Source organism: Trachurus trachurus (genome assembly GCF_905171665.1).
Source record: "Trachurus trachurus genome assembly, chromosome: 15".
Taxonomy (NCBI): Eukaryota; Metazoa; Chordata; class Actinopteri; order Carangiformes; family Carangidae; genus Trachurus; species Trachurus trachurus.
Genome location: NC_139906.1, coordinates 26,328,981 through 26,351,427, shown reverse-complemented (window position 1 = coordinate 26,351,427; position 22,447 = coordinate 26,328,981). Strand labels below are relative to the sequence as shown.

General features: G+C 40.8%; 1 protein-coding gene across 1 annotated transcript; it reads left to right on the top strand.

Annotated features, from left to right (window-relative positions):
* Positions 1-5,839: 5,839 nt before the first annotated feature.
* Positions 5,840-22,209, top strand: eno4 (enolase 4; the record flags this gene model as incomplete). Its single annotated transcript, XM_083987904.1, has 13 exons — positions 5,840-6,007; positions 8,964-9,092; positions 11,323-11,489; positions 12,052-12,194; positions 14,447-14,616; positions 14,699-14,827; positions 15,069-15,137; positions 15,711-15,875; positions 16,012-16,137; positions 18,650-18,824; positions 20,323-20,384; positions 21,498-21,615; positions 22,118-22,209. The coding sequence occupies 13 exons, from the start codon at positions 5,840-5,842 to the stop codon at positions 22,207-22,209; spliced, it is 1,713 nt and encodes a 570-aa protein (XP_083844030.1).
* Positions 22,210-22,447: the final 238 nt, after the last annotated feature.

Here is a 22,447-nt window from a genome sequence, read left to right as displayed (position 1 = left end):
ACACGCCAGGAAGCAGCATCAGGCGTGAGGATAACGAGGCCAGCGTCTTTTACGTCACTCAAATCATACACAAAAATCAGGGTAATTATACAACTTTCTCTTGTTTTATTGGCTGTTGTATTCTCACTGGTGATGTTGTGTGACTGGTTGAAAGCTGTCTCCTCTCTTGCAGAGTCCACAAATCAGGCCACACACACACATACACACACACACACACACACACACACACACACACAAGTCAGCAAACACAAGTTTTCCTGCAGCAACACCTCAGTGCTCTGTATCACCATCACAAGCAATTCTTCTCCCGGTACCAGTCTGAAGCCAGACTTTTAAAGCCCATTCAAACCACACCTGGTCAAGACTGAAAACATTATTAAGGGATTTTAATTAGATGCAATTAGAGTTGGAGGGAAAAAAAGAAAGATGTGCTAATTAGGCCAGAGGCTACTTTTATCCGTCTGACCTATGGAGACCCCGTGCAAGCTGTTTAATGTCACTGCTCCGACAATTACGACAGGAATTCATTTGAATGAGCTGTGCATGTTGACATAAACCCACAGCATCACATTCACTGCAGTGGGAAGAGTTGTCTCCAAGCTTTGAATGGTGTGTGTCTGTCTGTGTGTGTGAATAGGCAAACAGTAACAGGTGACCAGCAGGAGGAGGTTGGTAGAACCACCGTGCAGCCATGTTCCTTTACATATATAAACCTTAAAGCCAATGCAACCATGGAAATGTTCTTTTTTTAAGGTGAAAAACTTGCATCAAAACACAATATCTGTGAAATTTGACTATTCCCTGTTTTTCCTAATGAAGCCGCTCTGAGGACCCTAGGAACCCCTTCAAGGACACCTAGTGGACCCCATCAACAGTGCTTTAAAAAAAGACATTCAGGGGTCTTCTTCCTGTGACAAATTAGCTGTAGACACTTTTCATGCAGCCCAATTTCATATGCCATTTGTGTCACTTAGACCAAACTGGTCATTTTCTTGGCAGCTGCAGTTTTTTAAAGCCCGTTGGCACCCTGCTGTTGTAGACCTACCATCCTCTGGAGGAGTAAAAAAAAAAAAAAGAAAGGAATGATGGCCCCCATTATATCCACACATGTTAGAGTGAGAGTGTCCAGGAAGAGGCTGGGGCTTTGGCTTCATTGGCTGAAAGCTGCACATTTTTAGGATTTGGGGTTTTAAAAATGTGCCCATCTCTGACTAGGCCTGAATGGGTTTGTACTTGCTTTTAATGTGTTGTTGCATAAGGCATTGGCTCAAAGCGCTGCTCCAGGCCTGCCAGTCCTGCTCTGGTGGTAGGCTACGTAGGTAAGTGTTCGTAGTTGTTGTCATTGTTTTAGTTTGACTTTCAGGAGTTGAACATGCTCTGGATTAAGACAACACTGAAGGACACCCAGATAACAAAAGGTACAGCTTCTCTGCTCTGCATCCAGGTGGTGGCGGCACTAGCTCTCAGGGTGGGATTTGACCTAACCTACAGTCATGGTAATGTGGCTGTAAATACAAGATATTCCAGTATGAATATTTGTAGGATATGATTACGGTATGCTAAAATGGGATGGGGGTGGGGGTGGGGGGGGGACATCATGTCATCATTAATGTCATCTTTTATCTTTTGTATTTATTCTTGACAAGCCTGAATGTTCTTTCATTTATCAAGACAATGAAAGTTATTTATTAGATATGAACATGCAAACACTCTAATGATATTTAGTTATTTTTGTGGTGAAGTTGTGTTTGGGAGAGAAGGGAGCTGCTCCGTCTCTGCTCCTGTATGGCCTTGAATTAGGCCACGTGACGGAAAAAAAATAATGTTTTTTTTGTTTTTGTTTTTAATAATTACAAATAATTATTTATTCAACTCTTACTAATTCTGTAATTACCAGTATGGTCAAGTGAAAAACGACTTTATTGATCTATTTTATTGTTATTATTTTAGTCTACTCCTTTTTACTCCTGAAATATAAAACCTCGCCTGTTTTGCTTTATGTGCACGTTCCAGAACTGAGTGGTAATGTTTCTTTCAGACTGAGTTGTGGGATATAATTAATAAATAGATATTAGTAATAGATAGACATTAGATAGATATTATAATAGGATTTAAGATAAACCGCGTGCGCCTAGTAGCGCAAATGAGTTGCAGTTTCTGGCGGATTATATAGGCTACAACATAACCTCCACATGCTGTGATGTTTTAAAGAATTGTCAAAAATGAGAAACTTTTTTTTATATAATTAAACTGAGACTATTTGAGAAGTATATTGGGCATAGTGAACTATCAGGCTCATGTTGGCTTCAACACATTTCAAGATGATTAGAATATCCGCAGGAAATGATACATGACTGACCAGGGATGATGTGACGGGCTGGTAGAAGGAAGGAGGATTTTATTTATTTTATTTTTTTATTATTATTTCTGAAAGAGACGCTGTGGAACTGACAGACAGCTCTGTGTGTATATTTACAACCAAACCATGTGTTGATGGAGGAGCCAGGCTCTGTCTGGAAGCTGACCCGCACTGCTCGGCTCCACGCTGTTCCACATCTGTGCGTCGTGTGTGCGCGCGCGCGCGCGCGCGTGTGTGTGTGTGCTGCTGCTGCTGTTGCTGCTGCCGCCCCATAACGAGACAGCGCATCCACGTGGATATATCCTCTTTGTTAAATGTATGCTGGCCCTATAGGCTGCAAGTGTTGTAGTGTAAGTGAAGTAAAAGCAGTAATAGAAAATAAAAATCAACATGAAAAATCAAACACGGTAATACAAGCTCTCAACTTTTCTTTCAAATAATATTAATCACAATAATAATAAAAAGATGGAAATAACAAACAGAATCGATGTAAATGTGTCTTTTTGCTCTCATTGCACACTGTTGTGTGCGTCTGTGTGTGTGTGAAAGAGAGAGAGAGAGAGAGAGAGAGAGAGAGAGAGAGAGAGAGAGAGAGAGAGAGAGAGAGAGAGAGAGAGTTGTACATTAGCTCTTCAACAGGATATGAAAGTCAAGAGTTCATTGTGGGTGTATAACAGCCCCCGTTGGGAGATTAAGGTCACAAACCCTTTAAGAGTTCAGCTCGTGAATTTTCACTGCAAGTAGGAAAATCAGGAGGAAATGACTAAACAGTCAATTGTATTCTCCATGTATGTGGTTCAACTTTCTCGCAATTGTTTTTATGGTTTGAACATTTGCTTGCGACAAAATTATTATTATTATTATTATTATTATTATTATTATTATTATTATTATTATGGTCATCGTTGTTGTTCTTGCTCTGCGAAATAAAGTTGGAGCTCCTGCAGTAACACAGGGGCTACAAAGGGAACTCGGAGGATTCTTAGAATAGAACTTTCTCGCGCCATTGTGCACACGCTCTTTCAATCTTGTAGCTATATGTTTGTTGACAAATACTAATAAAGTTAGGAATTCAGTCGGCCCTTCTTGTGACCTTGTGGGTATCAGTGGTGAGATTGAATGTTTGTGCGTCCATTTCACAGCCTGGTAATAATTTGACACTCAGGTAATGAAACGCGCCGGGGTTAAGGCCTTCCTTTAACACACCCACCCAGGGTGAGAACTCAGTGAGTGGGCGTGCTGATTGTTTAGTGGAGGCTTGTTCGTGGACAATCAGTAGGTTTTGATTGGCAATATTTCTATTGATATTTTCCCTGAAGCCGCTTACAGCTGACGTGCAGAGTGTTCAACCACAGCATTTCCATCACAGGGTAAAGAGCACATACTAATGCTCCCGGTTAATAGACTGATGTAGAGGAAAATACCATGACAGCACAGCGGAAGGGAATGAGGTTATTTACTTTTAGACAGATTAATGAACAACAGTGATGAACAGCATCATATGTGCCTATCACCATCACCTGTGTTTTATGCTACAGTGAAACAGTAGGCTATGGTCAAAAAAGGCCCAAATCCTATTCTGCCAAGTAATGACCAAACCTAAGGCTGTTTAGTTGTTAAAAAAATAAAATAAAATAAAAAATGTAGACATTTTTGTGATGGTAATTGGTAATTAATGTTTAAAATTTTAATTATTGAAACAAACAAAATGAAATAACTCCCAAAAAAGAAAAGAAAAGGGACAAACCTTTCAAAAAGGGCTGGTCCACTGCATTGTCCCCCAAAATACAAAAATTAAAGAAAAAAGAAAACAAAAGAGAAAGACAATAAACAATAAAAAGAAAGACACCATTAAAAGAAAAATAAATAAAATTCTACATCATCATATATCCCAGGTTTGGATGAGACAGATGTTGGACACTGCTGCAAAACAGCAAGCATCAGACTCATCAACAGAAAGCAAACACATTTTCTCAGAAGTGCAAGTGCCTATGATATTGTCTGCACAAAAAGAGCAACAGGGCCCTGTGGTGAATCTAATTTTATTTTTGCTTCCATGGTGAAACACAAGAGCTAGGAATAACTTTGCGTTTCTCCTGCATCTTAGCCAGTTATCTCCCTGTGTGTGTGTGTTTCTTTAGGTTACTGCTTGTGCTGTTTACATGTGTCTCCTACCTTAATTTGCTGACTATAATCATGTATGTTAATTGTGAAAAGCAGCATGAATTAGGTGCCACAGTGATCATGCTTGTTTTTACTGATGTCAAACCTAAACCATCATGTCACGCAGTGAACACTCACCGAATCAAATTGAGATTTACAGCCAAACAGCCGTAAAGAGAAAAGCATATCTTGTGTGTAATTGTGCATAGTGAATGCCCTTGGAAAGTGATTAGCAGAACAGTTTACATGAGTTATGGAATCAGGCTAATGAGGTTTTTGGTGACGTAAAGACACAGCAGCTCAATGTCACATAGGCCTAAACTCCTACACAACCACAAAGTCAGTCTGTCAGTCTAGATGGATACAGTTACTGACATACAGTAGGCTATCTAAACTGTATAGATTCAGCTCAGTTAACCTGTTCACCAACTGGTCATGGGACTTCCTTCAGGGATTGGTTTCAGACTGTCTGTGTTGTTGTTTCAGTCTTAATGTTGCTAAAAGATTGGTCAGTCAGTTTCACAAAACTAAGCACTGACTCATTTTAGGTTAAAAAAAAAATTTGACACCATATCCACATGCAAACTCATGCCTAAGACCAACATTGGCATATGACACCAGCACTGACCAACTAAAACCCAAAGAACATAGCTCATAATTTGTTCAATTTGTTGAACAAAGAGAAAAATTGAGTTTTTACAGAATGCAGCCTTTTTTTTCAGAATTTTAATTTCCCTTTTATTGTTACACTCTTTACCAAAAGCAAAACGACCTTGTAAATGTTGAACTCTTCCAAAAGACAAACATTTCTGCAGGGGTAATAGAGCTGACTGGTTGGATGCAGTTCGTAAACTGGCTATTTCTTTATATTGAAAAAGTCTTAATTTACCCAGAATTCATTGTAGTCGGGTTTGACCCCAACCCTCCTAAATAGAATAGGTGGTTTAAGATTGTGCATATCTGACTAGGCTACAAACCACAGTGGAATCTAGAAACTGGCCCCAGGTTTCTCACAACAGTAGAAAATGCCCATATTGTCTAATTTGATTAGGCTACAAAGCTCATAAGAAAACTGTTTGTTAATTTTTTTATAACGTATTTGCATTCCCACCTCTCTGAAAAGCAGAGGTTACACAGACTGCAGGACTCCTCTCTCCTCCTAATTAAACACAGCGTTGTATTCATGACGTGACAAGGAAGCGGCGTCTCTCTGATCTCCCTGTGTGCCTCGCTGTCGCTGGACCACGCGCTGGACCGACTCGTTCCCATGGTAACACACAACACAAAGCCGACAAAGACGGTGACGAAGCATGAACAATGTCTTATCGAGGAGTAAGCAGCCGTGTTTCTGAAGAGGAACGGGACTTCTATGAAATGAAAAGCGCAGCGGCGGAGTTTTACCGGGTCAACAGAGTCCCGGAGCAGATAGAGGGAGCTCTCAACGAGCTCTACCTCTACAAGCACAGAGACGTTCACGGCTTCCTGGTACGACCGTTTCTTTCACTGTTGTTAATACTGTAGGTAGCCTGGCAGTCCGGCGGTGATTGTGCTAATCCTAATGTAAGTTATGTTACTTTATACAGCTAAATTAGCTTAATTAACAACTTTACCAACTAGCTAGTGCACGAGCACTGGGTTGCTGCTGTCAGCAAAAATTATGACGTTTTTGTGTCGTCATTTTCCCCTCAGGAGCGGGTGGTCTCATGTGGTCTGGGGCCGTTTACTGGTGGCACGCAACCGGAAAGGAGACAGGCCGTTCCGTCAAAATAAAAGCATCAAGCTAATAGAAATGCTGTGAAATTCTATGAGTTTTATTTTGTAGAACACTTCCTCCTAAAGGAAGGATTTAAAAAAAATACTTTTTGTACATTTAACCACCATAGGAATGAAAAAACAAGAACAAAACAAACAAGAAAGATAAATCAAAATAATATAACATTAAAGGAAATTAACACACAAGACTGTAAAAGACCTCAGGACAGACTAATAAGAATACTAAGACAGCTTGTGAAATTGAATTACAACATTTATTATGCCCATGAAGACAACTTTGGCGCTTAGACCCCGGGATCTTGAGGTGAAGGGGTGGAGGTGGGTTGTGGGAATTCTTGGCTGAAATGACAGCTGGATGAGAGCAGATAGAGAGAGAAAATTTGAGAGCTAATGACTGATTGGTGAAAGAGAGAAAGGTGGCTGGCTGTGATTGGACAAAATCAAGTAAGGAGAAGAGCAAGAGGGTAGCGGGAAAATTGATAGGTGACTCAGTGAGCATGCTCAAAGAGACTGAACCTTCACTTAGCTTCATTAAGACTTTTCATTATCGTGCTTATACCTTACCTTTAATACAGATTCTTGATACTTTTTTTCAACATCAAATTCATTATATAACTAAACAACCACCTCTAATAACATGGTTTGTCTGTGGTAATGGATAACATCTTGGTCCAACCTTCTGTATGCGTATCAGTTCACTGAGCCTCAATATCATCAGTCTGTAAAAGTATACGTTCAATACAGAATATAGAGATATCTGACAGACTTGACCTTTGATTTAGAGAAAAAAACATACACATTATCTTCTGCTTACCTGGGGTTGGGTCAGGTTGAGCAGAAGGTTCTGGACATCCTTCTTCCTTAGCAACATTTTCCAGCTCATACCGAGGACCCTGAAGCATCTTCACTTGTTAACTTGAAGTTCAATGCATTTGTTATTCTGAATGCCTCTTAACTGTGTCTGAGGGAGAATACATTATGGATTTTTTTTAGCTCAACAGTTTTGAAGCAGTTGTGGTCTACTGTTTCTACATTCATGTCAGTCTGCTGTGGTGAAACGATAGTGGCACAGTGGTGCTAGGGCAATGGATTGTGGAAAGGCATTTTATCCTCTTCCTTTTTCTAAAGGAAGGGCCAGAGTGTACTATGCAGAAGCAAATGAGGATTGAAGCTCCATTCCTCAGCATTTAGAGAATTCAACCAACTCTTATCACCAGTGAGATCTGGGTCATTTTACTCAGTTAAGAACACTCCTAAGCAAATAATAACTATTCATCCACAGCCTTAGTCTGGTTGCACCATCTGGAGCTAGTGCCGCATTCAAGTACTGCTTGAATTTTCCGGAACTTTAAAATAAATTGTAAAAAAAAATAAAAATAAAAACCCACACTCCCTTGACATGGGACTGGTAAACCATCCTTTCCACTGCACCTTATGTTAGGTGTATTACAACATTAAAGCAGATATCAGCTTCACGGCCGTTTCGGCTAATGCTGCGTTCAAGGCAGGCTTTTGAAACCGTAAGTTACAGCTTCAAGTCACAACTACGACTTGGTAGCGTTCCAGGTAACCCGTAGCTCGTGTTTTTACCATCCTGTTGTCTGTGAAAGTTCCCTATAACGGCCACTCGTAACTTCCGACCCGTGAACTCGTACCAGATCGAACTGGTATGACTTCACAGGAAGGAAAAACACAAAGTACGAGTTTCTTTGAACGCACCATGAGTTAGCAGCCCCCGCCCTTGTCAGGCATCAATTGGTCCTCGTGCTACGTCACCACATTCACGCGCATCCCTTGGCTGCACACACAGCCCTTCATGCCGTTCTCTCTCCTCATTGGATAACACTTGTATCCCACAAGGAAAATTTTCTCCTCGGGTTACAGCAGAGCAGAGTGACGGAGAGACTCGTGTTTAGGCTGAAATACTTCATGTAAGTGATTGCTGACGGAAAATAGGACTATTTAGGACTTATATTAACAAAAACATTCCACTGATATCTGCTTTAATTCAAATTACAGAGCAAATTAAGGCATAAAAATGCAGGAAATAAGAATAACCAAAGATGAGGTCAGATCAAGGCCAAGTAAAAGTAAAATTAGGTAATACATGAAAGTGTTTAAAGAATAAACCAGGTCTACCTTAGGTCAGCCATGGCTTGTGTAGCTATTCATCTACACAGAATGCCACCTTAATGCAAGACTCATAGAAACATTCTTTAATTTTTGTAGAGGGGAATTCACATTACCAATACCAATCTCTTTGGTTTGTTAGCTTAGAATGTGATGACACCAACAAAAGCTCAGATATGGGAAATTGTAGTTTATGATAATAATCATCCATGACTCCCAGTTAAAGTCCTCAACTCCCTTGATATTGGATATTGTTACCATCAGAACTGGGACTGTTTGACACAACTCAGGTGAAGTGGGTTTTCACTTGCTCCTAGTCTTTGAACTTCATTAAAATTCACAATCACCACATGTTGCTGTTTGTCGCTTCATTTGCAGTTACCAATATGAATTTTGCCACAATGTCTATTCTGTGTGCAAAGGTTGATTTTAATGACTAAGAACAATTTAAAAGCAGCATAATGGCAGAATCTGGGGTTTCTGAGTGTGGTGTGGTCACAACTCACTGTGGTTAAAAATGTCTTTTTCATCACTTTAGGCAAATTACTTTGCAAACCTCTCTGCACCGCCAAGGATACACAGACTGAAAGGAAGGGAGGTTTATGACACAACAGGACAGCTGTCCATTGAGGTGGAGGTCTTCTGCATCGTCCACAACAAGGAAAAGGTAAAACTCGTACCACATCTTGCCTTGTGGCTACAGGCCAGTCCAGATGAATGGTTGCTTTGTCAACAGCTTGGATTGGCTCATGTGAGACTCTGGATATTCAGTTCAGTGTATGCTTTCAGCATAAAGATTGTACAAATAAAGATTTAACAAAGGAGATGTGATTCATTAGCGATGTGCTAATGGTTGAAAATGAGGGGGCCCTTCAAACATGCATTAGGCTCTCATGTGAAGATAAATAGCTGGAGGCAAAAAGTGAGCAAAAACAGTAGCAATCAAGACACTAACCCTGCTTGACCCCTTCCATTCCACTTATTTACAGTATCAGAAAAAAGGCAGTAGGAGATGTTAGGTCAGAACCAAGGTCATGGTGACACAGTTGGCCCAGTCAATAAGCAGACATCCACAGTATTACTCCTCAGGGCCAGAGAGATAATAATGAGTATAATAACTTATATTAATTAAGATATCTTCATCTGTGTAGCACACAAATGCAATTAAAACAACAACAAAAAAAGTACAGATTTTAAAATGATTAAATAACATGTAACTTTGAAATACTGTGTTTTTGTACAGTTATTATGGGCAGTTACACAAATCTTATATTGATTAATTAAAAGAACAGATTACTCTTCTAGGTTCCTCTGTAGATTAATCAACAGATAATTGGATGCTCTCTGTTACCATAAACAGGTGTGGGAAGTGTTTAGTGTTGCTTAGCAACAGTCAAGTGCCAGTTCACATGTGGAACTATTTATGATGGCATAGCCAAGTAAAAAATCTGTACTTGTTACTGTTAACTAAACATTGCATCCATAGAACTATTGTATGAAATGTCACACAAGGTCACGATGCTGAAAATCAACATAGCTGTGATTTCATTGCAGCCACATGAGGGAATCACAACAGAGATAATATTCAGTACAACATTACGACCCTCACTGTAACTTGGATTACTTTGTAAAATCATGTACGCGCGGTACCTCACGCTGTTAATCAATACTAAACTCATGTGAGGAAATGATGTCCAGACGTCTTTGTGGAGTCATTCATCTGGCCCCATGATGGTCAGTTTTCAAGCACCAGGAGCCTGAATGGACGCTCATGTGCTTGCAGGAAAAACAAACAGATGTTATAGATAATCTTAGATAGATCTTATTCCAGATGTTTTTACAGTTTGTACTACAGGTCATCAAATCAACAACTCAATGCAGCACATTCTTTCCAGGTGGATTAGTTGCTGTTTTCAAGACTTTTCATTTTCCATAGCAGGGAAATATGTGTCTATTCACACTGGTGACCAAAGGACAGGAGCTGGAGCAATGACGATACATGATGGGATATTTCATTTGAGTATGCAGTCTTTGTAAAACATAAAACTGAATCAGACAGTGGTTTACATGAATAGAACATTGATTAGCAAAGCTCAGATCCATGCTCCAGCTGTTATCTACTCTTACTATTCCTAGTTTGCCCTCCCAGTTCCTTTTATACTGCCAATATGCGCTCGTCCACTTTGTTGCAATATCTCAACATGACTAAAACTGCACATCCTTTTACTGAACAGTCCATCAGACATTTCTTTAATCTACAAATTGTCAAGATGAGTCTTCACAATCACAAGGTTTCTCACCTGCAGGTACCTAAAGAAATCATCTTTGGTAGCCTATACTTCTGAAGCTGCTTAAACAATGCAAATGTATCCTGAATATATACCCTAACATGTTATAGTATAAATTGCTTTGCTCTTTGTCCCCAAATCTGAATGGTACTGTCAATGATGGGGTTTTAACTGTAGCATGCTTAATTAAAGTGCTTAGGAAGCATTACAATAGCAGCAATTGAATATGGTCGGCAGTCCTCTCATTCCATACCCAGCCAGCTGGTGAGCAGAATTAATGAATATTGGCCGCTATATAATAGAGCAAACAATATGGTACCAGCCTGCTATATGGTTTATGTTTGCACAGATGGCCCATCTGAATTCTGTGTATTTTACAATTTCATACTGAAGTAATTAGAGATCATTTGGTTTTTTAATTATAAAAAAATATATATACTTTTAGTTCATCTATGAAAGAATATACCATTCAGAGTTTACATAACCTATGGCCTGGTGGGGTCTTTTATGGTGGCCTGCTTGAGGATCTTGTTAGTCTCCTTTATCGGGTCCAAGTGGAAAATCCTCCCCTGACTCTTTGAAGATGTTCTTTTTTGTGTTTGTGTTCAGAGTGTTGCCTCAGCTGCAGTCTCCAGCCACTTTGAATCTGAAGAGCCCAATAGTCAGGAGTGGTGTGACCATGTGATAACTGCTGTGCAATGGGTCGATGAACCTCTGACCAACATGTTGAAGGACCAAAACCCCTGCGACCAATCAGGTGTTGACCACATTCTCAGGTAACATTCAGATGTTTTTTCAAGTCAATCTGGAGGCTTGTACCTCTGACTGAAACCTTGTTTAGCTGAGTTGTGTGTTTGTTTTTTTGTATAACTATTTTAATACTACAACATACATTACTAAGTTGAATTATTTTCAGTTGCTGTGCTTAAAAGAGTCATCCTGATTCCTGACAAATCCAGTTTTAGAAAGCTTAGTTGTGTGTTGTAATAAATGCTCTGAAGAATCCTTTAGATCCTGACAGATGGGGATTGCTGCTTTGTTTAGCAGCAATCATTGTTTATTTAATCATTCATGAACCAGACTTTTGGGAGGTTTTTTACCAGCAGTTGAATTATACTGTACACTGATCTCCATAGCAAACAGAGTGGGGGATAAAAAGCAGTTGAAACATAAATAAAGTGGATTGGATTCATTTTAAAAGTCGTTGATTCTGGGTACCAGCTGACTCGACTACCACAAAGTCTTCCCAGAAGCAGTCTTGCTTATTTTATCCTGAACCATGAACATGCAGTCTTCTTTTAGAGTTTCCTTTATGATCTTGTTTCACTAATTTCACAGTAATTTCTTCCTGGCTTGGTACGGGGAGGAGAAAGACATCCCCGACGCTGAGGAGGAGGAGAGTCATTCACCCAGCGAGTCTGAGATGGTTCTAACTTCTGCACCGTCTGCACAGGCCAAAGACAAGAAGACTGCTGATAAAGGTAGGGTGGGGACTAGTTGCAACTAGTTCTGGAACAGTAATTCCCAATATGTGATATTAAAGGGATAGTCACCCAAAATTCAAATTTCACTCATTATCTACTCACCCTCATGTCGACTAAGGCCTGGGAGAAGTTTCAGAGTCCTCCATGCCTTCTCTGAGTTACAGCGGGGCTCCGTGCAGCACTATGTCCATATGACGGTGGCGAACGGGGCTCACTTTTCTTCATCCAAAAAGACACACCAAAAAACATCCAAATACCTCCATACTGCTCGTCTGTAATGTCCCTCTTGTATTGAAGCCCCGACATGAGAAATTGTTCCGAAAAAAATTTAATAAGTCTATATTTTAAGCTTTTTTGTAGCAGAAGCTCCCAGTGTCTCAGTTCACGGCTCTGCCAGGCCATGAACTGAGACACTGGGAGCTTTCACTGGGAGTATTCTTGAACACAGCCTTAATCGGGCCTGCTTCCCCTCTCTGAGTTGACAAACAGCTTTCCAGAAGTTCCTTGAGGCCAGACAAAAGTCCTCCTCCATGAAGTCAAGCCATTTAAACAAAGTCCATCCTCCTCTCCTGTTGCTTCAGCCCAGACCTAAAGGCCTCCCTCTTCAGCTTGACGGCTTCCCTCATCACTGGTCTCCACCGGCGGGTCCTCAGGTTGCCTCCTTGACAGGCACCAGTGACGTTGAGGACCCAGCTCCCAGCCACTTCTGATAATGAGACTCTGAACCTGGTCCACTTAGACTCCATGTCCCACTTTCCCCCAATGTATGTAAAATTCCTCCAGAGGTGGAAGTAGACCTCATGGACAGGGGCCTCAACCAGACGTTCCTCATTGACTCTCTCCACACATTTGGGTTTACCATGGCTTTCCCCTCCACGTGATCCGGAAGTCAGTTACTGAATGCATCATAATCTAGATTCCAAGACTCATTCAACTCTTCATTTATTTTCCAAATATTTTACAATCATAGATTTTAAAACAATTGTTTGTCTTTGTCTTTAGATGGCATATTTTTGGTGACCAATCCAACAGTTGGCGTTTCGCCGGTTTTACAAAAAGCAAAAGGGGTTTTTTCATTGGTGGACAATACAATGCCAAAATACTCAGGCATTGTAATCTGAACAGAATGAACAAAGCTCTGAGTCACAGATGAATAGTTTTCTTGTACAGGGGCAAAGAACAAAGATGATCAGACGGATTTTACATTGGCTTTGGGATTGTTACAGAAAATAAAAGTAATTTTGAATACACTAAAACTAAATAAGTAAACCTTGTAAAATTTGACTCACGTTTTGACCAGCAGGATGTCAACCTAGAACAGAAACAGAAGTGGCCACAAACTCACTAACTGCACAGCTGAGACCTGGTCTGTGTCTCAATTCGAATACTTCCATGAGTACACTGTCATAATATGTGCACTACTACTATGTGTACTTACTTCTGTAGTGCGCGAAGTTCGGCAGTTAGTGTGTTTAGTGTCTCAAAATGAATACTGTCGTTGCTCACTCACCGGAACTAACGATCTCCAATGTTTTCGTTTTTTTTGGACCGCTATTATCGCCCATCAACACATCTACCGGCTTGTTTTGTTTGTTATTTAAATTAGCGATAATGAACACCTTACTTGTCCTTTTTCTTTCTTTTTTTTTTTTTGCTTGTGTGCACCTCCTGTTTAATGAGAGGTGGAGCTTAAGCGGCCAGGCTGCTGCGTCAGGACCGTTTTGAGTGCACCATCCGAGTATTTACAGTACACTGCATTTTTGTGAATTAAGACACACTTACATACTCAAAATACTTAGTTTAAGTAATATGGAAGTATTCGAACTGAGACACATAACTGGTCTGATGGATCTGGATTTGTTCTGAGGCAGCAGGTGATAGGGTCAGTCTGAATCCATGGACCAATCTGCCTGGTATCTGGACCTTTGTCCAAGCTGCCGGTGTCAGAGAAAGATTTCCTCTTCATCTGTCATGATCCAAGTGTCACAGTCTTGAGTGTTGTTGCTGATCATGTCCATCCCCTCATGGCCACAGTTCACCACTGTCAGGATCATGCTCCATGTCACAAAGCTAAAGGTGTCTCAAACTGGTTTCATCAACCAGTCAGTTCAATGTAACAATGCTTGCCAGGAGCACCCCTGTGTGTTGCCAAGTGTTTAGCACTTTACATTGTCTCCATTATGCAGGTGTTGGGTCTGTTCCCATGTCTCATGTGTTTCTCTAATGAATCCCAACCTCGTTTTACACAGGTAAAAAGAGCAACACTGCAGAGAAACCGTTTCCTCCAGCAGAGCCATTAGAACCAGTTGTGCCCGGGAGCTTCGCCATCGGCTCGGTGTCTCTGGCTGTAGCTAGAGCTGCAGCACAGTTACAGGGCCTCCCTCTGTACAGACACATAGCAGCGCTTAAGAACCAAGAGGTTAGATCATATAGTAAAATCGCAAAAAAACCCCACACAAACTGTGAGAAACATTTAATGACGTCTTCAACACTTTATCCAGACTCCAACACAGTTTCACGTCCCTGTCTCCTTGGTGACTTTGCTGAGCTGTGGGAAGACGTCTCCCGGAAAACTGAACCTGCTGGAGGAAGTCATCCTGATCCCCAAGACGGGACAACGAGTCAAACAAGTATACACACCTCTCCCACCCACACCTCTGTTACAGGCTCTGCCTTTGGTCCACGTCTCATTGTGTTGGCAGTCGATACAGACGTGCTCCCTGTGTAAAAGTTTGTGTTATTTGTGCAAGTTCATTGCCTTCCTTGTTGTGACAGTGACATGCTTTATTATTGACGAAGCACCTCAGCTCTTCAATATTCAATTTGCTATAACGTTTATAAAATGCAATGAACTGTGAACTTCTCCAACAGATCATCACAATGACCCTTGAGTTACAGAAAGAGATGATGAGAATAATGAACACTTCAACAAAAGCCGGGGTGAGGGACACTGCTGTTGATTCACTTTAAGAATGGAAACTATGTTCACACAGGCTTTATGATTGTAAAGAATGCAAAAGGTGGAGGCAAAAGCTTTTCTTTTACTGAGCTTTCCTGAAAGATACACACACACAAATTGTATTTGTGTATGGCTTTTCTTTGCGTAATGTCCAAATTAACTCAGGTATTCAGGCCTGGAAATGCTTATTATGTATTCAGTACTTTAATTTGCCTTTTCCTTCAGGCAGTATTTTTACTGTATACATTGTTATAGCCTGCATTGTTCAGTGACCCCTAGCACTTACATTCATAACGCAAACAGTGCAGAGGGTGAGTGGAACACACTCATCCTCGAAAAACCTTGAAATGACAACCGTGTCATTCAGACCAATGAATAAATACTCATCCATTGTCAGTCACACGCAGCTTCAGGTAAGCTACTTTTCAACAGACGTTTCTCAAGAGGGGAGATGTAAAGAACATTGTGGGTTAATGTATTTATTACCACTGGATGGAGAAAAGTACGTTATATGGATCTTGTTGAAAAGGTGAACCTTTTGTGTTTGTTTCGAGGCAACTCAGGCAACTCCGCACAGCAGCGGAGCGCTAGCTGTCGGCTACGAGAGGCCCGAGCAGCCTCTGGATCTCATCTCTGAAGCCTGCGCTAACCTTGGACTGGCACTGGGCACAGAGATCCATTTAGCATTAAACTGTGCCGCCCGTGAGCTAATAGACTATGTAAGTTGATGAAAGGTGGTCTCCGACTTTAAATCGGTTCAAAATTCATACAACCAAAAAGGACAGTTCAAATCTGAATGCAGTGGAATCACACCACTGAGGAGGACTGACTTAGTTTCCTCTCTCCTCCTCTCAGTCTAAAGGAAAGTATGAAGTTACAGCAGGAGTTTTGAAGTCTCCAGATGAATTAGTGGACACGTACCAAAGCCTTGTTAGCAAATACCCAGCGATCGTGGCTCTAATCAATCCATTCAGGAGAGAGGTGAGTTCAAAACACTATCATTCTTTTCTCAACATTGTTTGTATATTGTACATGTTTCTGTGTAGTTCCCACTCAATTCAGAGGGTTGAGCAGAAAAATAAAAACTATTCTGGCAAATTCCTAACAGCCTAACAGTGAGTTCTTAGTGATAAAGTGTTTACAGTATATTTTAGACTGATACTGGCAAATTATATTGTATTATTTGATTGCACTAAATTGTATAATGTTTTTCAGAACTTATGAGTGTTTATTTATTTAGTTAGTTTATTTAAAATAGGGACATAACTTATTATTGTGGTTAGATGTTTTACAGATGTAAAATAGCCTTTAGGTTAATTCTGGCATGTTTACATTTGTTAAAGGGACAACGAGGAGTTTGTATTTGGTTATAAAAAAGTCTCATATTAAAGTGGATGAATCTAAATTACCCACACTTGTTAAAGGTGTACAGAAAAGAAAATTGAATTTGAGCCCACTCTGGATCATAAAATTAATGTAATAACTCACCTTTCAGACGATGTAGGTCAAACTTTGTGCAAAATTCTATTTTTGAGTAAATCCGGGATGAAAGTGTGTATTTTTTTTTTCGCATTGGATAATGCAGGCGCATGGATTATACGTCAGCCTGTACACGATTCATCAGCCACTGCTATTGGATCCGTAATCCGTCATTCAAACGTCTGAGACATGCACACACACAGGGAGCTCGGGCTCGCCCCAAGCTTTGAATATCCCGCCCGCTCGATAACGACCAATCAAATTCGTTTTCCTTACTCGGGTAAACTCGTGTTGCAGCTCGTGACAACTCGGCGCGACAAACAGGACAAACGGCCATTTCTGTACACCTTTAATGGTTTCATTTTCGATAAATATATTGTTTTGTCTTTATAGTTATTTTGTTATTATTATTTAGTGGCAGCATTTCCTACTTTCGGTTTCCCGGACGCTGCCCGGCGGGTCATGGGAATAACGCTGCCGGATCGCCGTTTATGGTCGGAACTACGACGGTATCTGATCGCCTTCGAACCTCCGACTTTCATTCTTGATCAATGAAAACATTCTTGGCAAATGTTTTCGCTTTCGTCCGTCTTGCGCCGGTCCAAGAATTTCACGGTGCACGCGGAGGCTCTTGGGAAATGTAGTGTGAAAACACTTAACTTTCCAAAACTCCTCGTTGTCCCTTTAAAATGTTTTTATTAATGTGCATTGTCCCTGATTTTTAAACCTTTAAATAAATAAATAATTGAACATTTTTATGTAAATATGACAGATTCTAGCCATAGGCTTATTTCTGTCCGTAGTCCTTCATACTAGGCAGGTTGATGTCAAACATCAAATACACACATAACAAAGTCACAGGAAGAAAAGGAAACAGATTATAGAGTCATAGGAGGTCACAGGAGCAGACGTGTGTGTACACAGGTGGATTACACCACCCCACATGACAGGAAGTCACAGGGACAAACAGATGTGCATACATCAATCAATTACACCACACCCAGTCATCACCAACAATATTCACACCACACTATAATAATGAGCATTCCCTTATGGAGGGGGGTAAGCTGTTGCATATCATGCTTCCCTTGAATGATAAAACATTTTGACTAAAAGAGGTTTTCCTGCAAGGAACTGTGCAGTCACCATTAAGCAGAGCCCTGGTTAGGCAGGTTTAGTATTTGTAATGTTTTTTTTTTTTTAGAGAGATTCCACAGGTGTGAGAGTTGTGGCCCCTGTCATGACCAGCTAGTGATGCAATAACTGAGATGTGAAAGAATCAAGGCATGTAAAAATGAGGTGGCAGTAGTCTGTCATCCCTGGTTGTTAGAATTATTAGGGCATTTAAGGCAGATAAGTGAACAGTGAACTATACTGTTAAAGGGATAGTTCAACCAAAATTCAAATTTACAAATTTCAATTTTTACTCATTTTCTACTCACCCTCATGTCGACTAAGGGCTGGGAGAAGTTTCAGAGCCATCCGTGCCTTTTTGGAGTTACAGGGGGGCTCGGCGCAGCACTGCACTGCCATATGACTGTGGCGAACGGGGCTCACTTTTCTTCATCCAAAAAGACACACCAAAAAACATCCAAATACCTCCATAATGCTTGTCTGTAATGTGCCTCTTGTATTGAAGGGTTAGGTTGTTTAGGGTTAGGTTGTTTTGAACCCTAGCCCTAACCCTTAAATAAGTCTATATTTTAAGCTTGTTTGTAGCGGAAGCTCCCCGTGTCTCAGTTCACTGCTCTGCCTGTGTGATTTGCACTAACACAGGCACAGTACTTGCCTTTCCTACTGGTTTATCATGAATACTTGGACTCAGTATCACACCTGAGAGAGACCTTTCTACTGCAGTTTATGTAATATACCTCATGGCCATTTGTAGCTCATACAACCCCACTTCAAAAAAGCTGAACTATCACTTTAAGTGTGTTTGTGAAATTAATGAGATATCTATAAAATGTCTGTGTTTATAGTATGATCTTATATCCTTGTTGTGTTTCTCTATAAGGACAAAGTTCAATGGGAGAAGCTGAGCAGTGTGATTGGAGACTCGTGCTCTCTGCTTTTTGAGGTCACACACAAGATAAAGGACCTGCCCCATCTGGAGGTAAAAGGTCACATCTTAAAACACACTGATGAGACGACTGTCAGTGATTTGATCAGCATCACATCAGAGCACCAAGGTAACGGATCGATTAGTAAAATACTGCTCAAATTAACTCCCACAGAGGAGTTCTACATAGAAACAGCATTGTTTGTCTTTCTGTTTATACCGTTTAAGAATACAGTTACTTTAAAAAAAGACATAGATGCTATTTAAAGCTTTCAGTTTCACTTATACACCATCACCAGGAGCAGATATGTGTATAAAGAAACAACAGGTACCACAGAGCATAAACATTTTTAAGTGTATAAATTGATGTAAATTAGACATAATTACATGATGCATATACGTCACATTGTTGATGTTTCCTTTGTGACACGTGTTGGAAAGGAGCCAATGACTGATGGAAGCCTGCAGCTGGTCATTGTTTTCTACATTGCTTAGTACTGAACCAATCTGCTTCACCAACCCTGTGGTGCATATACTAAACATTTTTTCATTCATTCAATTCATTACACGTTCATGAGAATGTTCTTGTTATCAGTGTTGAGCTCAGGTCTGGGCCGCACCTGACCACAAAGCAGATACTCACTGCACTCAAATGTGTTATTGCAGTAGATAATGCATTGTTTGTTTGTTTTTATCCATAGCTGTTGAAGTTGCAACCTGAGGTGCCTTTAGGGGAGTGTGTGGATGTTAGACAACCTGTAATCTAACCCAGAATTATTCAGTATTCCAGAACCAATAATCTTACCTTGGATAACAAACCTACCAGTGGAGATTTGAATATTTACTTTTGAGGAGGAAATGCACCAAAAGTTTAAAATAAAGGGACCACTTTTTCTGACAGCAAGGTGACCAGTCACTCTACCAGTGTGCATTGCCAGATTGATGTTTGAAAGGCCCCCTTCCTCAAAATGTGTGAATTCTACCCATTTTCTTCTGACCCATGGGAAAAAGAAAAATGTGGCAGTAGAGTAGATTACTGTATGTGGAGCACAGCAGACATGCAGGCAGACTTGTAGCCAGCCAGTGCTGCATGATTGAAGCAGCTCAAGCGCTTAAAGCTCCAGTTGGTAAATTGACGAAAGTGAAAGTAAACGCTGCGACTTGGTCGGAAATTTCAAGACAATACACCATCAGGTCCCTTTATAAACCTCTGTCAGGGAGGGGGGTTGACAGAAGTGAAAAGAGGGAGCTGACGGTGTATCGTCTTGAAATTTCCGACTTTACTTTCACTTTCGTACTACGACGTGTACGAGCTGTGTTTGGCTGCTCATCCTGCTCCCTCTACCTGACTGGTGGAGAATCGTCGGTCGCGGTGGATTTCGGCAAATACGATTACAGGCTGTAGGTGGAGCCAGAGGAGTGGGACTTTGTCCTAAATCACCCATTTAATTTCCGACTATCAGAATATAGTGATGGTTCCAGCAAATATGACTGAATAATTGTTACCAACTGAAGCTTTAAGCTAGCATCAGTCATGCTACCATACATTGGTCATTAATATCAAAATCATTTGTGAATGGATTGTTTTCAATGCTAATTGTGTAACTGTGTGTGTTGTTCACCTGCAGGTTCATTGTTACTGGGTACAATGTCCAGTGAGCCCTGTGATAATGACTCACTGTCAGATATAGTAAGTTGTTTTCCCTCTCTCGATGTCCCACTTAGTCCAGGTCCAGATCTATGTAGAAGTGTCCTGCTTTCTCCAACCTTCTTCATGTTGGAATGATGGAGGACACTTTGCTTCAGTGCAGCAGAAACACAATACTGTCTCTGTGCCTGGACCTGAGGGGAGATCCAGGCCTAACCTGGGTGGGTCAGGCGGGGCTAACCTCTACACCAGGAACAGCAGACCCTCCTTATTCTGAGTGCATTCCTGGAGAACTGAAAGCACCTCACAGTGCAAATATCTTTCAAGGAGTATTCTGTAAAATTCAGTTTTGACTTGACTCCTTTTACTTGATGAGGAGTGCTCCTGAAAATATTTAAAGGTATATTTCAACATTTTTGGCAAATCCAGCAGGAGTAGGTTCATTACCTTTAATTGTCAGTGCAAGCTGTTTTTAGATCGATGGAGCAGAGACGCTAGCTCTGCACGGCGCACAGTATTTCCAGCTTTTCCTCATCAAACTCATAAAATTCACAATGCAACAACTCCAAAACGCTCTCGTGGACAAGTTGTGACCTGCACATTCACCACACTATGAAATAATAATGTAACATTATGAGACAGAGTTGTTTTCGAGGCAAATGCCAGAACTACATTCAAGACACGGCTGCTGGGCAGAGTGACTTCAAAAGCGCAAGGAGTTCTGAGTATTTGCTTCATGTGTCGTAATGTTACATAATTACTGTTATTATTTCATAGCATGGTGAATGTGCACATCACAACTTGTCCACAAGAGTGTTTTGGAGTTGTTGTGTATTTACTGTAGTTCGATTAGGGAAACGTGGAAATACCATGAGCCTCCGTTGCGTTAGCTGAGCAGCTCACGTCTCTTCCCCGCCGATCTAAAAACAGCTTGCACCGACAATTAAAGGTAATGAACCTGCTCCCAAGACTATAGGGATTACCCTATGTTAATAGGCGAATTTGCCAAAATGTTGAAATATCCCTTTAAAGATGACAATATGATGTCAGTTGGAATCAGTAAAGCTTTTTTGCCGAGCATCTGGACAGTGAGCATCACATGTTTCCTCATTACCAGTTTGTGTCTCACAGTCTCCTGCTCTTCTCCTCCCACAGGCTGTAGGTTTGGGGCTGGACTATGTCAAACTGGGAGGTCTGAGTGGTGCTGAGAGGATGACTAAATACAACCGTCTGATTTCTATAGAGGAAGAACTGGCCCAACAAGGAATCCTGGGTGGGTTTTTTTATGCTGTTCCCTCATCTTTTTTTTTTTTAGCTTGACAGAGAAAAAGGAGGCCAGACAAAGCGACGGAGGGAGAGGTAGTAATGCCCTGAGCTTGAGAACACACATCCTCCTCTCTGTGTTGGATGTAAAAAGAAACTGTGTGAGGAATCATACAAATGTGTATTTGTGTGTGTGTGTGAACGGAAGAATGAAGGCCCCTACCTTAGAGCTGTTAATTGGCTGCCTAATTACACACAGGAACAAATGCTTTCCCAGTCATTGTTTCCAAAGAAGCAGGCAGGGACAGTGGAGAGTTAATGAGAGAGGCCTGTTTTGTAATCCACTCCCGTATAAAAAAGTTTATCTCACATAGTTGTTGGTGTTTAACGTTTGTGCTCGGGGTGGAGGTAGATGGAGTGGAAGAGGATTGCGCTTCAGTCCTGTTATCTGAGGCTGCCTGTGTTCCCGCTTTTATCCATTCACTTGATTTCATTATTTTATCTTGTCACAGTCTCCAAGGAAAAGCACCCCCCTCCATTGTTCACTGACAACCTCCAGAAGCAGGCCACTACTGCAGAGAGACCTGTGTCAGGCAAGGCTTGAAGGAACACAGCTCCCAGCACTGTGTACTGTATGTCTGTTTTATCTCTTACTCGCAGGTCAGGATTTCACTTATAAAACCTACTGAGTTGATTATTCACATTATAAAATGCAATAAGCTAGAGTTACCATTCTGTTTCATTTAATATCTGGTAAATAAAAAAAATCAATATGAAGCTATTGAGCGAAACGCAACTTTCAATAAAACAGTTTTTTAAAAGCCAAACATCTTGTTGCTACT